General features: G+C 37.7%; 1 protein-coding gene across 2 annotated transcripts in view; it reads left to right on the forward strand.

Annotated features, from left to right (window-relative positions):
* The window catches only part of sptb.L (spectrin beta, erythrocytic L homeolog), a 56,756-nt gene that overhangs the window by 22,270 nt on the left and 18,248 nt on the right, over positions 1–16,238 (forward strand). For both annotated transcript variants that reach the window (XM_018231110.2, XM_041573300.1), the window contains exons 9-19: positions 1,639–1,826; positions 2,255–2,372; positions 2,633–2,791; positions 3,025–3,327; positions 3,553–3,703; positions 4,080–4,950; positions 8,388–8,525; positions 8,929–9,685; positions 12,157–12,359; positions 14,287–14,377; positions 14,788–14,934. In XM_018231110.2, the coding sequence (XP_018086599.1) occupies positions 1,639–1,826; positions 2,255–2,372; positions 2,633–2,791; positions 3,025–3,327; positions 3,553–3,703; positions 4,080–4,950; positions 8,388–8,525; positions 8,929–9,685; positions 12,157–12,359; positions 14,287–14,377; positions 14,788–14,934 (3,126 nt within the window). The remainder of the gene's footprint in view (positions 1–1,638; positions 1,827–2,254; positions 2,373–2,632; positions 2,792–3,024; positions 3,328–3,552; positions 3,704–4,079; positions 4,951–8,387; positions 8,526–8,928; positions 9,686–12,156; positions 12,360–14,286; positions 14,378–14,787; positions 14,935–16,238) is intronic.

Here is a 16,238-nt window from a genome sequence, read left to right on the forward strand (position 1 = left end):
TGCTTTTTGAAAATACACCTACCCTTGAATTCTATAGAAGTTTGACAGGTTTTATCTGCTAAGTGGCTTCACTGGAAATTTGGAGAATTTCAATTGATAAAGCTTAAATATTTGAGTTTATGAAACTAAAAAAAATAAAAAGTTATTGCTGCCAGAAAAAAAATAAATGTAATAAATAGGCAACTTTTCGTTTGCACTGTATTCATTATTTTTTAACTATTAGCCTTTCTTTTGGGGCACTTTTACAGCCTGCAACTGAAAATGCTAACTGGTTTCCAGTAACTTGATAACATTTTGGTTGTATTTTGCAATGCTCACAAGAATACTTTAAGAAAATGAACATGTTTAAGCCAGGCCCAGACTAGCAATATGTAGATTCTGGCTAATGCCAGAGGGGCTACTCTCATTACACATAGGGGCCGATTCACTAAGCTCGAGTGAAGGATTCGAATGAAAAATACTTCGAATTTCGAAGTATTTTTTGGGTACTTCGACCATCGAATGGGCTACTTCGACCTTCGACTACGACCTTCGACTTCGATTCGAACGATTCGAACGAAAAATCGTTCGACTATTCGACCATTCGATAGTCGAAGTACTTTCCCTTTAAAAAAAACTTCGACCCCCTACTTCGGCAGATAAAACCTACCGAAGTCAATGTTAGCCTATGGGGAAGGTCCCCATAGGCTTGCTAAACTTTTTTTGATCGAAGGATTTTCCTTCGATCTTTGGATTAAAATCCTTCGAATCGTTCGATTCGAAGGATTTAATCGTTCGATCGAACGAAAAATCCTTCGATCGATCGAACGAACGTTTAGCGCTAAATCCTTCGACTTCGATATTCGAAGTCGAAGGATTTCAATTCGAGGGTCGAATTTCGAAGTATTTTTTACTTCGAAATTCGACCCTTAGTGAATCTGCCCCATAGTGTAATAGTGTCTACTTGTTTCCAAATTCATTAGCTTTACAAAGCGCACAGGCAGTATACGCAAAACTAGGGCACATGGAAAGAAAAGTGTTGGGAAACTCTTTCCTAAAACTAATTAGGAGATTGTTTTGGACAATTCGCTACAGTTGGCAAAATGACAGGCCTGACTGGTTGCTATTTGCAACAGCACTTGTGCAATCCATCATCTATGTTTGTAAATAAGCCCTAAAATGCCATAAAAATCTCTAACACTGATTAAGTATACCTTATTATAGTGCAGCCCTAATTTTACCTATTTTAGGGGACTAGAATTTTTTTTTGAAAATCCAGGAAAATGTAACATCAGGGAAATACATTATGTAGTTGGTGGGACCACAAAAAATGGTGTAAAATGCGGGAAAACTTAGGGACACATTTACTAATGGTAGAATATCGAGGGTTAATTAACCCTCGATATTCGACCCTCGAAGTAAAATCCTTCGACTTAGAATATCGAAGTCGAAGGATTTACCGCAAATACTTTGATCGTTGAAGTAGCCTATTCGGCAGTCGAAGTACCCCAAAAAAACTTCGAAATTCTAAGTTTTTTATATTCAAATCCTTCACTCAAGCTTAGTAAATGTGCCCCTTAAAATCAGGGGTGTAAAATTGAGGTTTCACCGAATTATATTTTCAGCACCTACCGAAGTATCCTCATTCTTTCTTTGCAGGTGTTGGATAATGCTATTGAAACGGATAAAATGATTCATGAATATGAAAGCCTTACATCAGATTTGTTGACATGGATTGAACAAACCATCTTAGCCCTTATAAATCGAACATTTGCAAACTCTTTAACTGGGGTCCAACAGCAACTCCAGGCATTCAGCGCATATAGAACTACAGAAAAACCACCTAAGTAAGTAGGCTCTTTCCTAACTGCCAAAAAACGCAGCAGGCAAGCCTGAAATTTAGCCCATATGCCATATAACCGCTTGCAGTCTCTAATGATGTGATTGTGCAGTAGTGAGGGGTAATCAGAGCCACTACTGTTTTTTTCCTTTAAAATACATTTACAATAGTAATTTGTCTCCATACAATTCATGCAGTAGTTTTTTTTCTAATTTTCCAAAAAACAATTCCATATTATTTTGCTTTAAACTTTTAATCGGACGTTATCACCACCTTATGTCAGGAGGGAGCCCACAAATACTGCATAGTGGAGCTCAGTTAAAATGAAGGTCAGCCAATGTATTTTGGCTTCTTAACCAATGTCTTTTACTATACTTCTCAATAAAATGTGTATTTATATAATGTAAAATAATTCAATTCTATTTTTCCTAACAGATTTCAAGAAAAGGGTTATTTAGAGGTGCTCTTATTCACCATTCAGTCTAGGATGAGAGAGAACAAACAGAAAGTATATGTCCCTCAAGATGGGAAGCTTGTATCTGACATCAACCGGGTAGGAACATTAAATATTCTTAAAAAAGTAGGCACAAAAATATCCAAGGGCCGCTGTGCTGAAAATATGCTAGAAACATTCCACAAAGATTAAATTTTTGCAAAAAACTAATACAACACCAAGGATACTGGTCCTTTGATTGGCCCTTAACAAGGGAATCTGAGAATTATTATAAGTAAAGCAATGCTAATAATAGAACTTTACATTATTATGAATGACAATGCTTTTCTTATCCATTCCAATATATATAATATAAATAGGCATGGGGTCGCCTTGAAAAAGCCGAGCATGACCGCGAGACAGCACTGAGAAATGAACTTATTCGACAAGAAAAGCTTGAGCAACTGGCAAAGAGGTTTGATCGCAAGGCTGCAATGCGAGAAACTTGGATCGCGGAAAACCAGCACCTAATTGCACAGGTATCTAATAATTACTCAGGGAGAAAAGGATGAAACAAACGACACACAGGCAAAAGCAAAAGTAATTCAGGCAGTTGAAATCAATATAAAATATGCTATAAAGAATTGTTTTCATAGCAACAGGTGGAAGTTGTTTTCCATGATGTAGGAGTAAAAAGTTGATTCAGATGAAGGGGATGATAAAGGAATTAATTATGGTCATTATAGATTTTCTGCCTTTCTGTTTTCCACAGGATAACTTTGGTTTTGATTTGCCCTCTGTGGAAGCCGCCAAGAAGAAACATGAAGCTATTGAGACGGACATCTATGCTTATGAAGAACGTATTCAAGCAATAGTAAATGTAGCGAAGGAATTAGAGAATGAACGATACCATGATATCAGGCGTATCAGTGCCAGAAAGGACAACATTGTGCGCCTGTGGCAGTATTTACTGGAGATACTGAATGCTAGGCGCAATAGACTTAACATGACTCTTGAGCTGCAAACTCTGTTTCAAGAGATGTTGCACATTGTAAACTGGATGGATGAAATAAAGGTAACTCATGTAATTTCTGTTAGGAAAGCATACTAAGTTTATTACATTAATTCTGTGAAAAAAAATATGGGCCACAAATCATTTTCCCTAGCCTATTGCAACACTTCTACATTCATTTACTATTAACATTAATCATTCTGTTTCCAGTTCTTCTTTCTTCATTACCTTTAGCTCCACTGTATGCTGTAATTGCCAATATTAACACATTCTCATGTTTATTACTAGGTAGGCCTTTTATCCGGAGACTATGGGAAACATCTCCTTGAGGTGGAATATTTACTGCAGAAACACAACTTGATAGAAGCTGATATTGCTGCTCAAGCGGATAAAGTGAAATCATTCGGCCAGACTGCTCTGAAGTTTGTAGGTGGAGAGGGTGAGTGAAAAAGCACATTGACATTGTGTCTGTTGTTGTCTACTGACTATTGAATTAAAGTTTCTAGCATTCCATGACAGCAAAGGCTGAGGTTGATGGCAGATCAATTCATGTATAGCTACTGATGGGCTAAAATTTGAGATCCACTTCCTGTAGGTTTTAATTACATTGATCTTGGGTCAGAAACATCAACTATACTTAAAAAAAAAAACTTTTTCCACTCCAGTTCATTGTTCTAAAAGTTATACGATTAGTTCTTAGACCAGTGTTTATTTTCAACTACTTCTGCTTTGTGTACATATACTAGTTTTGTAACCGGCATAGAAACATTATTGTTTGTGCAATAAGAAATTATAATTGTATTGGTTTCTTGTAGGGTATCAGCCATGTGATCCACAGGTGATTAAAGATCGAGTGCAGCACCTTGAACTATGTTATCAGGAACTGGTGTCACTGGCAGCACAGAGAAAACACAATCTGCAGCAATCACGGTGTATGTGGAAGTTTTTCGGAGACATTGAAGAGGTGGCAAGATGGATAAGAGAGAAAGAACAAATCTATACTTCAATGGACTTCGGAAAAGACCTAACCAGCATCTCCATTCTTAAAAGGAAACACAGAGCTTTTGAGGATGAACTCCGAGGTCTTGAATCTAATTTGCAGCAAACTCTTAAAGATGGAGAAAACATGATTGCCAATAAACATTATGCCTCACCAAAAATCAAAGAACAAATTGAAAAAATCAATCTTCAGTGGGCTCAGCTGAAGGATTTGGCAGCCTTCCGTTTGAAAATTCTTAGCGACACCGAGAACTTCTTTCAGTTCCAGGTTGATGCTGATGATCTAGCTGCAAGGATGCAGGATACGTATCGTATGATGCAAACTGATGATGTTGGTCACGATGAATATTCAACCAAAATATTAGTGAAAAAGCAAAAGGATCTCTTAGATGACATAATGCTCAACAGAAAGGCGTTGGAAGGTCTCAGTGAGGTTGTTCAACAATTCCCAGATGAGTTCAAGACATCACCTGAGATTGACAGTCGACTGCAAAAACTAAGAGCTCTGTTTTCTGATTTAGCATCCCTAGCAGACCTGCGTTCCCAAAAACTTCAAGATGCTCTCTCCTTTTATACCATTCTCGGTGACATAGATGCATGTGAGATGTGGATGAATGAGAAGGAGAAATGGCTGGAAAACATGGAGGTTCCAGAATCACTAGAGGACATGGGAGTTGTTCAGCACAGGTAAGGTTCATATCATGTTACTTTATTGTCACAGTACATAAATGGGCCAAAATATAAATGTATTTCTCATATACAATATTAACATCTAGTTGTTATGTGATTCTCTTTAATGCTTAAAGAGATACCGACACCTGAAATTAAACTGTCTTTTAAATATATCATAACATTGTTTTTAGCATGAACTTTATAATTTTGCCACAAAGGTACTTCTTAATGCTTTTACATTACCTATTAGATCCCCCCCTCTGTGAGGGTCTGCCATGTTTATGCTGCAGTTGTCCGTTAGCCTTAGAAGCTATAACTGACAAGTTGAGAAGGGATAGTCCAGTTGGCAAAACAGTCAGGTTTTGGAACTTCAGTAAAAAAAAAATCAACATGACTTATAAGCAACTATTTATGTATATTAATATTTTGAAAACTAGATTATTTGTGTATCACTTTAATGTATAAAAGATATGACTGTAGTATTTTACTCAGAGTGGTTTCTGCCACATATAAAAGATAATAAACAGCATAATAGTGTTAAAGGATGAATATTTAAGGGTAACAACTTAATAGCAAAAATATACATCTATTGGACATGTATGAAGGGAAGACATAGTGCAGAATAGGGCATTACACATTTAAAAAAAAGATATGTGTGAAGGTACATCCACCATTATTAGGGAATATAGAGATATGTAAGAAAAAAGGTCTGGGTAACTGGGAATCGGGTCATCTTTCTGATAGGCCTGTGCCTAGTGGTAGGGAAAAAATTGCATTTGCTGCTCTCCTCCTATCTGCTAGTCCTGAAATATTCTTCTCTTTTACATGAATGAGCATTGCTTTATCTGTAAAATGTTCCAGTCGGAGTGCAATATTGATTATGAAAATGGCAAATTAAGTTTAAAGGTAGATTATGCCTCTTGGTTCATCACGTGTAAAGCTGTGCATCACCGTGTCATTTGATGCTCTGATCAGGTCCGGAATGAGAATTAAAATAGGCCCTGGCATGTCAGTTACACAGAGGCCCAATCAGCCCACATAGAGGCCCAATCAGCCCACATAGAGGCCCAATCAGCCCACATAGAGGCCACACCAGCCTCCACCAGCCAACTAAATACTGACTTTCTATGGGACCTTATAGCAGCCCCTCTGGCATTTGCCAGAACCCACAGATTGCCAGTCCGGGCCTGCTCTGATGTCATCATGCCGTTTAATTTTAAGGCACTGTTCCATTTAATGTTGGGGATCCCTATTCGATGTAATTCTATGGATATGAGTAATAATGTTGGCAGTCAATGTGCCATTTAATGCTGACTGTCTTTGAGCTATTCATTTGCTGGGAGTTACTGGCCTTGTCTGCTAGTATATAATATTTTCCTGACACAGTGCGCTATGTCTTTGTTCTGCTTGCAAAGTAATATGGGCTATATCCACTGCTGACATACAGTGTAGTGGCTATATAAAACAATTGTGACAATAACACAGCATTGACCAGCTCAGATCAGAATTATTCACTAAATCAGCTCTAACAAATTCAATAGCTGTTTTATTGCAGAACAAAAAAAAACATTTGAAGACCAGATGCAAAGTGTATTACAAGGCCACTATGTACATCATGCTATATGTTATGAAGATGAGTTGAGGGATTTGTGTTTAGAAAGGTTTAAGATTACCTTACTGCCTTTGACAGGTGGTAAGTGATAAATCAAAGAATATCCTGCAATACATCTGTTTGCAAACAGAAGTGCCACTGCACTTACTTACTTACTACTCCTGGCAAAGGTCTAAGCTGCTGAAGCAACCAACAAGGATAATTTAAGATGGCTGATGTTCTCCCAGTCATTAAAGATCTGGCAGGCAGTAAGGCATCCTTAAGTTTCTTAGTGCAGAGACAGCCACTGGGGTAAATAAATGACTCGTACTAGGTTTTTGTTAATATGTAGATGTGTTACTTTGATTAGAGAAGTTTTTACAATCTGGCCTAAATGTAATCAGAATGGAAAAATAGTGAAATTAATGATGTGCATATTTTTCTTTGTAGCTATATATATATATAACATGTTTGTAAGTAATAATATATTACTCTGGGGAACCCTTGGACAGGCTGGGCACCATGCTTTAGACTGACATGTCTGAAGTACAGGTCTCCAACTGGGAATCTCTTGTATAGAAGAATTTTTGTTTGAGCCAGTGGTGTACCATTGCAGGGCCGGGGTGCACACCTTCCCCTCTACCTCATACATGTATTTTATGAGACCAGCAGCGATGGGGATCTAGTACGCCAATGGGCTGAGCCATTTGGTTATGGTTTTTAAAAGCCTATGAATAAGGAGTATTCTAGGAAACGCATTAGGCGTCTACTCCACCAGCAGCCACCTGTTTTCTAATGTTATAATAAACAGTGATTTTTACTTTAGAAGGCAGTGTTTGTCTTTTTTGTCTTTTAAAACTATGAGCCCTAAATGTTCTATGCAGCTATCTGTTGTCACTGCAATACAAATATTTCCATCTAACCAATGAATCCTACTAATTAAATAACCAGAGGGGCCAGTGGTCACAGCTTTATTAAACATTTAGCATATGAAGTCCCCTCCACCAAATGCGGCCCAGTTGACATCATCAAGGAGGAGCCTAGAGCACTTTGCCCTGCTTTCCCTGGTTGGTGTTTTCTCAACATGGTCCATACCACAGGTAGCCCCCACTCTCTGGAGCTTTTTATATCTTGCTGCATTCTGCTGCCTCGAGTTCTGATGTACATTTAGCCACTCCTACTTGTGACCTCTGTCCTCTTGAAGAACTTAACCTGCTGAGGGGTTTGGAGGGTGAGAAAAAAAAAACACAAAACAGTTTATCTGGCCCCTCTCCTCCCCACCTCACCTTATAAGATCTAATCTCCTCCCCTCTCATACCTGCCTTGAGCCAAGGGGAGGGGGTTGAAAACAACTAACTAGAGAGACCCCCACCCCCTCCCACTGTCAGTCAGCAACACCTAGCCCCAAGAACAGTAGGTCTCATGGACCTCCATTTAAAGATTTGCAGCCTTCTTAAAGGTTTATAGTGTTTGTTTGGTAATGGTTAAATATTTTGATTGAACAAAAAAAATTATATAAAAGTTTATATTTTTTAGTTTATAATTGTTCCTCTGTTTATAGCCACCATTTAGCATCTCAGTCATTTTTTTTTCTGTTTGACTTTCTTTTTACTTTATTTAAGATAAATGTTTGCAGATCTTATTAAGAAATAAATGAATGTGGCCAGCACTTTTTTCATGTTGCCTTAGCCCCCAAATCACCTGGTGTAACGCATAATAATGGTAATATCAACCATTTTACAGTTGTAATACACATATTAATGTACATATATTAATATTGACACATTGCTGAGATCTCTTTTGTAGAGTTTAAATAACAGATTACAGAAACCTGAAATCTAAGATTTGGATTTTCTTTTAGATTTAATACTTTAGATCAAGAAATGGGTAATCTGGGTTCCCAAATTCAGGATGTGAACACAGCGGCCAATACTCTTATTGAAAGTGGACACCCCAGTAGGAAGCAAGTAAAGCATGATCTGGATCACATGAATACCAGGTAAGCCTTCAAGAAAGAGCCTGTGTCCTGGCAATATCATCCTCTAGTACATGCTGGTGTAAAGCAATATTATCTAAATTTGTTTAAAGCATGACATTGGAAAGCCCAAAGTGTATAGATAAAGAATTATCTTCAAACCATAATGGCAATGAGTGTTTTAGCATTATAAAATCAGTCCAGGCCATGTCAATTTTTTTTCCAAACTAACATCATCAGTATGTGACCCTTCACTACAATAATTCTGAATTCTCAAATTTAAATTTAAGTTGATGTAGTAAGTCTCTATGGAAATTCCCACCAGCTGATAACCCAGTGAATGCATCAAAGATCTGCCGTGTTTGCATTACCTTTAACTTTTGTGTTAAGTAAAGGTAAAGTTAAAATATATACATTGTTTTCTCAGATGGACCGTGTTTCAAGAGATGGTTTCACAAAAGCGAAGAGCAGTTGATTCTGCCCTTGGCCTTCATAATTATGGTGTGGAATGTGATGAGACCATGAATTGGATAAATTCAAAAATTAAGGTGGTAGAATCTATTCAAGATCTTGGAAGTGATCTTGCTTCTGTGATGTCAATTCAAAGAAAACTCTATGGCATTGAAAGAGATCTAGCCGCTATTGAGGCTAAACTCATAAATCTGCAAGGAGATGCACAAAAACTTGCAAATGATCACCCTGACCAAGCCCAAGACATCCTTGATCGACTGATTGATATAAATAAGAAATGGGAAGAATTACAGAAGGCACTGCAAGATCAAGAGGAGTCCTTAGGAGAGAGTAGCAAGGTGCAAAAATTCTTGGTGGACTTGTTTGATTTTGAAACATGGCTTTACAGAGCCCAACAGGCAACAGCTTCAGAAGATATACCCACTTCACTGCCAGAGGCTGAAAAGCTATATACTAACCACCTTTCTCTTAAAGATGATATTCAACGTCATGAGCCTGATTTCTGTGATGTTGTAGATACGGGTAACAAGGTGACCTCCGGACAAACAGATCCCCAATATGAACAACTTGATCAAAGAGTCAAAGAGATACAAGAAGGCTGGAATGACCTCCACAAGATGTGGAACAACAGAGAGAATTCCCTTTCTCAGTGCTTGGAATTCCAGAAGTTCCTAAAGGATGCAAAGCAGTCTGAAGCTATTTTGAGTAATCAGGTAGGTTTCCTAACTTTTACATTTAAAAGATTGTATGCAAATGCTTGCTATCTATTACAGAACATGGTCTAACATTCACCTAAGAATTAACTTTTAGTACTTTAAGTAAGACAGTAGATCGCTCTATTCCGAGTCTGCAATTGTTCTTAAAGGGATACTGTCATGGGAAAAAACATTTTTTTCAAAATGAATCAGTTAATAGTGCTGCTCCAGCAGAATTCTGCACTGAAATCCATTTCTCAAAAGAGCAAACAGATTTTTTTATATTGAATTTTGAAATCTGACATGGGGCTAGACATATTGTCAATTTCCCAGCTGCCCCAAGTCATGTGACTTGTGCTCTGATAAACTTCAATCACTCTTTACTGCTGTACTGCAAATTGGAGTGATATCACCCCCCTCCCTCCCCCCCCCCCCCCCAGCAGCCAAACAACAGAACAATGGGAAGGTAACCAGATAACCGCTCCCTAACACAAGATAACAGCTGCCTGGTATATCTAAAGGTGGCCATAGATGCAAAGATCCGCTCGTTTGGCGATGTTGCCAAACGAGTGGATCTTTCCCCGATATGCCATTAACAGGCATGGCTATATCGGGGGTAATCTGATTGTTCGGCCGTATGGCCGAACGATCAGATTACGATGTGCCATGAGCTCCGGCGGGATCGGTCGGGTCAAAATCAAACCTGACCGATCGACCAAACGACCGATCTCCGCCGGGCGAAAGATGTCGGCACACGCCACACACGATCCGAAAATCATACGAATCCTCGATTCGTACGATCCGATCTGTGTGTCTATGGCCACCTTAAGAACAACACTCAATAGTAAAAACCCATGTCCCACTGAGACACATTCAGTTACATTAAGAAGGAAAAACAGCAGCCTGTTGCATTTTGAAAAAACATGTTTTCTGATGACAGGATCCCTTTAAGTTTTTTGAGGCTATTGAATAATCAACTTTATGTTCAGCACCTCTCCAGTTTAGACTTTTAGCAGATATCAGGTTAGCAGTCCTTGTCTGCAGAAACTTATAATCTATAGAGGTAGGGAACAAATGATGAATAAAGTTCTTGAAAATGATTGGTGATTATTTCTTATATGTATATGATACATGATAATGTATGTAAGAGACGTGGGAGCAAAAATTGAGATGGCTCTCACAATAAGAGAAATGAGTGTAATGCGTGGATATTACTGCAGACACTGTTATATGCTACTGCTATATGGTCACATGATCTTCTTTCTGTAAGTTTACTAGATCACTTGACAAACAAGAACATGTCTAATAAATGCAAGATGCTTGGTTGTATTCTAACTGGATTTTCTAGATTCTCATTTTACGTTCATTGCCATTAAAGAGAAAATATAACCTATTTTTAATTAAATATGTATTCATTTTCTTTAAATGTTGAGTTAAACATACTAGCAAAGCTTTATATGCATATTAGGGTTTATTTGTATGACTGCCAAGCAGCTGTGTTTGCTTGGATAACTAAATTTGTGATTTAGACTCATGTGATAAACTGCCCCCAGTTGGCAACATTTTTAATAGATATGGTGGAATGTTTGCTTGGCTTACAAAGAAATTTAACAAAGCACTTTTAACACACAGAAGTGATGTTTCAGATCAAAAAAGGGCCTGGTAAAAATCTATTGATTTATTGTTTTTCAAATTTTACATTGTATTTTACATTGTATATCTGTAATAAGAAGTTTTTATTGGACTCAACCAGGTGTTTCATTATAAATGCAGCTCTAATACACACTGATATCCTGACAGACTTGGTAAAAAAACAGGGCACTAGTGGCCTATCTAATAACATTTTTTCTCTAAAAAATGTTTTTTTAATTTCGCTAAAACGCTAAACATTTGAGGTTTATAAAGTGTAAAAACCACAAAATACTCTCATACAAAACTTCAGCAAGCAAAAGCATTTAAGGTCCTATAGAAGTCACTGGGAGCTGCGCTGATTCTATTGGGCCTTTTTTGTAGCCATTCAGAGTTTTAAAGATTTTTGGATTTTTTTCCACTGGCAATTGTCCAAAAAACTTGAATTTTTAGAGGTTTCATATTTTTAGTGCATTGAGCTTTTTTTTTCGTTTGTGCTTTTTATATTCTGATTTTTTTTCCAATGCATTTGTTATTTTGGAGAAATAGAGTTTAATTGTAGTTTTAAAAAATTTCTTGTAATTTGCTGAGAGCAACAACTCACTAAATCTAGATTTGGTCTGGCTTGATCAGGTGTGTATTAATCAGTCCTTTATCAACCCTCCTATGCACACACACCTTTCATTTGGCTGTTATTCAAATTACACATGAGCAGAGCCAACTCATAGTAGTAAATTGCTGCGTAAAACAGGTAATGATATAATAAATATATATAATAATGTTTTGTTTGAGGCCACAGTAATGCCTTTTACATTTTTGTTTTGCATGCATCAAATTAATGGCTTCCATTACTGTTTAAGGAATACACACTTACTTATAGCGAAGTTCCCACCACCTTAGAAGCTGCCGAAAACAGACTAAAAAAACATGAGGATTTCCTGGCTACTATGGAAAATAATGAAGAGAAGATTGCCGGAACCATAAATCATGGAAAGAAATTAGATGAAGTTAAAAATGTTTTTGCTGACAAAGCTTTGGCCAAGATTTCCACTATTGAAGAAAGGTAACATTGTTGCTGTTGTGGTAGTATGGTATGGGAATATTGTTTACGTGTTCCCCCAATCAAGTAATATTACAGATAAAGGAACTGGTAATGTGCGGCTCAGCCACATATGATGGAACAGCGATTATGTACTCATGCTTGCACCACAACCTCCAATGACCTCAAAGTAGGGTTAGGCACATGTATATAAATCGACATGGTGTGATGGGCCATGTTTTGTGCGGGTGCCAGGTTGTGGTCTTTTGGGTTAGGGTTGGGTTGAATATTTTTCAAACCACTCATCATCAATGTTTCCTCTAAGGTGTGCACCCAAGCATACACACAACAAATTGTGGGGCACACAAGGAATTTTGTGTGAAAACACAACATTTTACACTAATTCTGACCTGAGCACACCGGTTTTAAACGCTTTAAAAGTTTAAAATGTGCTCACAAAGTAATTTTTTTGCACATAGCCGAGGGAACATTGCTCATCATTAGTGGGAACACACATCAGGTGGCTGAAAAGCTTCCCATGTGAACAAAATCATTTTCCCACAGAAGGAAAGTGCTAATCCACCGAAGGCCTTCCACATCAAGGATGTGAACCAGTGTGGTTCCATGTCCACAATCACAATGTTTCTGTTACGATTGGTATCCCAAACCCTGAACAAACCCCAAGTTTCCTGTCGTGGCTCAGTCTTCCACATTTAAGAGCCACCTTTGGCTTTGGGAGGAGCCCTCCGCTACTCAGGTGCCACCAGGTCTTAGTGTGAGAGGACCAGGGGGAGAGTTCTGGGCAGGCAAGCGGACCACACGTGGTACAGGAACGGAGGACAAGAAGCATAGCCAAGGGACGGGCCGGGTCAATAACAAGGACCAATCAAGTTAATCAGGCAGGGGGTCAAACACAGATAATAATCGCACCCAGGAACTGCGAAACAGAACCTATAATGGGCAATGATTCAGTGCAGAGCAGGGTCTTTATAGGCAGCCTAATGGCTACTCATCACCTGGGAACAGATGGGGTCAGATTGATAACAGGTGAACAAAGTCTTGCAATTACAAGTATAGCAATGGGAGTGAACCAGGGCCTGAGCTGTCTACTCAAATAGAGCAAAGGTAAGCCAGACAGCAACAAAACACCAGGTCGTCGATTAAACTCCAGGCAGGATATTACAGTTTCCTGGAATTGATGTGCCCTTCCAATACAGCTTCTTGCACTAAAATAATTGTACTTGACCTGATAATTTATTGATGCATTTAGCGGATAATCTAAGGTGTCTAAGGTGTATTTCCTGCTTCAATGGTACCCATATAATCAAAGCTAATAGTGTCTCTGGCATACACTGAGCCATATAAGCCACTTAATATATAACCAAAGACTCATGCATCATTTTGGTGTTGCTCTAAATGCATCAAATGCTGAATGATGTGTAGAGGCTGTAATCATATATGGACACTAAAGACTTCATGGTAAAAACATGGCAAAAAGATCCTCATCACAGAGGAAATAAAACTGCAGAGCAAGGGGGCCTGTAGACAATCCTAAACTCAGAGATTAGTTGATATAGGCCTCAAATGGCAAATTAACCTTTTTCGTAATTTGACATATAACTGTAAAAAATATTTTTCATGGCTTGCACATAATAATTGATTTTCCCTGACATAGATATTTTTTTGTTGTTAGACAAAAGGCCATGGAAATGCATCTCCATAAAATGTGTCAACTGTATTATTTTCTCTGGGAAGTTTAGTATTGAATATCTCTATTGGTATAGGGTAAGGCCATAGCAGCCTATTAGGAAAAATAGAATATTTTATTTTGGGAGCTACTGAAGATATACACTCTGTTATCACAAATGTCAATTAATTTTAAATGTATGCGTTTTTGTAAATGTCACAAGATCCTCTTTCATATGGGTAAACATTTATTTTATTTTTCTAGATATGCCAAGAACTTGAACAAGGCCAAGGATGTTTCCATTCTACTAAAGGATAACTGTGACCTCCAGAATTTCCTAGAAAACTGTGAAGAGGTAATACATATGGATTAGCTCTTCAACATATTTCATTAGGAGCTCAGAAGAAACTGGGGATTTGTCTTTGGCAAGTCTTTTCCAGACAGCCAAGAAATGCCCAGAAAGGAGAAAAATAAAACAAAAGATCCAACTAGCTCAATCACTTGGAAGCCTAAAGAAGTACCTACCCATACTACTGAAGTTAACTAAGGTGGTCCGTGGTGCATTGAGTCATGCAAACACAACCTCAATTCATTTAAATAAAACATATTTATTTATACATTAATGAAATACCTTTTCCCTAATAAGTATAAAATTATATTACATGCCTCTAATTTATAATAACCTCTGGAATTGGTGCTTTGTTGCAGCATCCTGGATTGAGAGAGTACGTGCTAAACGCTACAGTTACAATTTATCTCTTTCAGCTCAATATATGGATCAATGAAAAAATGTTGACTGCTAAAGACACATCATATGATGGAGCCCGAAACTTGCACAGCCAGTGGCTCAAGCACCAGGCTTTTAAGGCAGAACTTGATTCCAACAAAGAGAGGCTCGAGAATCTTGACAAGGTAAATATTACCTAATGAGTTATGAATATCCTCTTAAGATCTAAAACCTAACAAAGACTGAAGAGAAAGGAGAAGTAGAAACAAATAGAAGGGAAAATTTAGGATGCAAGTAAGTGCCTATATTATGAGAACTATTGAGCTTCAAAACTATAAAGAATATTAAATGCATTTCGGATGGCAATTTTTAATATCCTAGATTAGCATAACTATACTTTTAAATTGTCAGAAAAATGGTATTATAGGTAAGGGACCTGTTATCCAGAATGATGGGACCTGGAGTTTTCCAGGTAACTGGTCTTTCCATAATTTGGATCTTCATACCTTTTTGTGTACCACAAAATCATGTAAACATTAAATACACCCAATAAGCTGGTTCTGCTTATAATAAGGATTAATTATATTTTAGTTGGGATTAAGTACAAGCTACTGTTTTATTATTACAGAGAAAAAGGAAATCATTTTTAAAAATTTGGATTATTTGATTATAATGGAGTCTATGGGAGATGGCCTTTACGTAAATCAGAGCTTTTTGGATAATGGGTTTCCTGATAACTGATCCCATAGGATTTGAACTATGCCTCTTTCAGGAAATGCCTTGTTTTATTAACCATGAAGAGTCTTAGACCTAGGGGCACATTTACTAAGCTTGAGTGAAGGATTCGTAGTAAAAAAAATTTCGAAGGTTTTTTTGGGTACATCGACCATTGCATAGGCTACTTCGACCTTCGACTGCGACTTTGATTCGAACGATTCAAACTAAAAATCGTTCGACTATTCGACCATTCGATAGTCGAAGTACTGTCTCTTTAAAAAAAACTTCCACTAAATACTTCGCCACTTTTAACCTACCGAGCTACAATGTTAGCCTATGGAGACCTTCCCCATAAGTTTTCTAAGCTATTTCTGATCGAAGGAAAATCGTTCGATCGATGGATTAAAATCCTTCGAATCGTTCGGTTCGAAGGATTTAATCGTTCGAGAAAATTTGTGGTAAATCCTTCGACTTCGATATTCGAAGTCGAAGGATTTTACTTTGATGGTCGAATATCGAGGGTTAATTAACCCTTGATATTCAACCCTTAGTAAACGTGCCCCCTAGTGTAAAACTGACATTTATTCTCCAAACCTGATGGATATGAAACTAATATATTGCCTTTTTCATTAAAATGTTTCATACGTTACGCCACAGTGCAGTAACTGGGTGGCTAACCTCAAACTCCCTATAGATCTAGATAATATGGAAGAGTAGTGATGGAAATTGCAGTGTAGAATCTCACCTCCTGTAAGCTGTAAACGTCTTACTA

Source organism: Xenopus laevis, chromosome 8L (assembly GCF_017654675.1).
Source record: "Xenopus laevis strain J_2021 chromosome 8L, Xenopus_laevis_v10.1, whole genome shotgun sequence".
Classification (NCBI taxonomy): Eukaryota; Metazoa; Chordata; class Amphibia; order Anura; family Pipidae; genus Xenopus; species Xenopus laevis.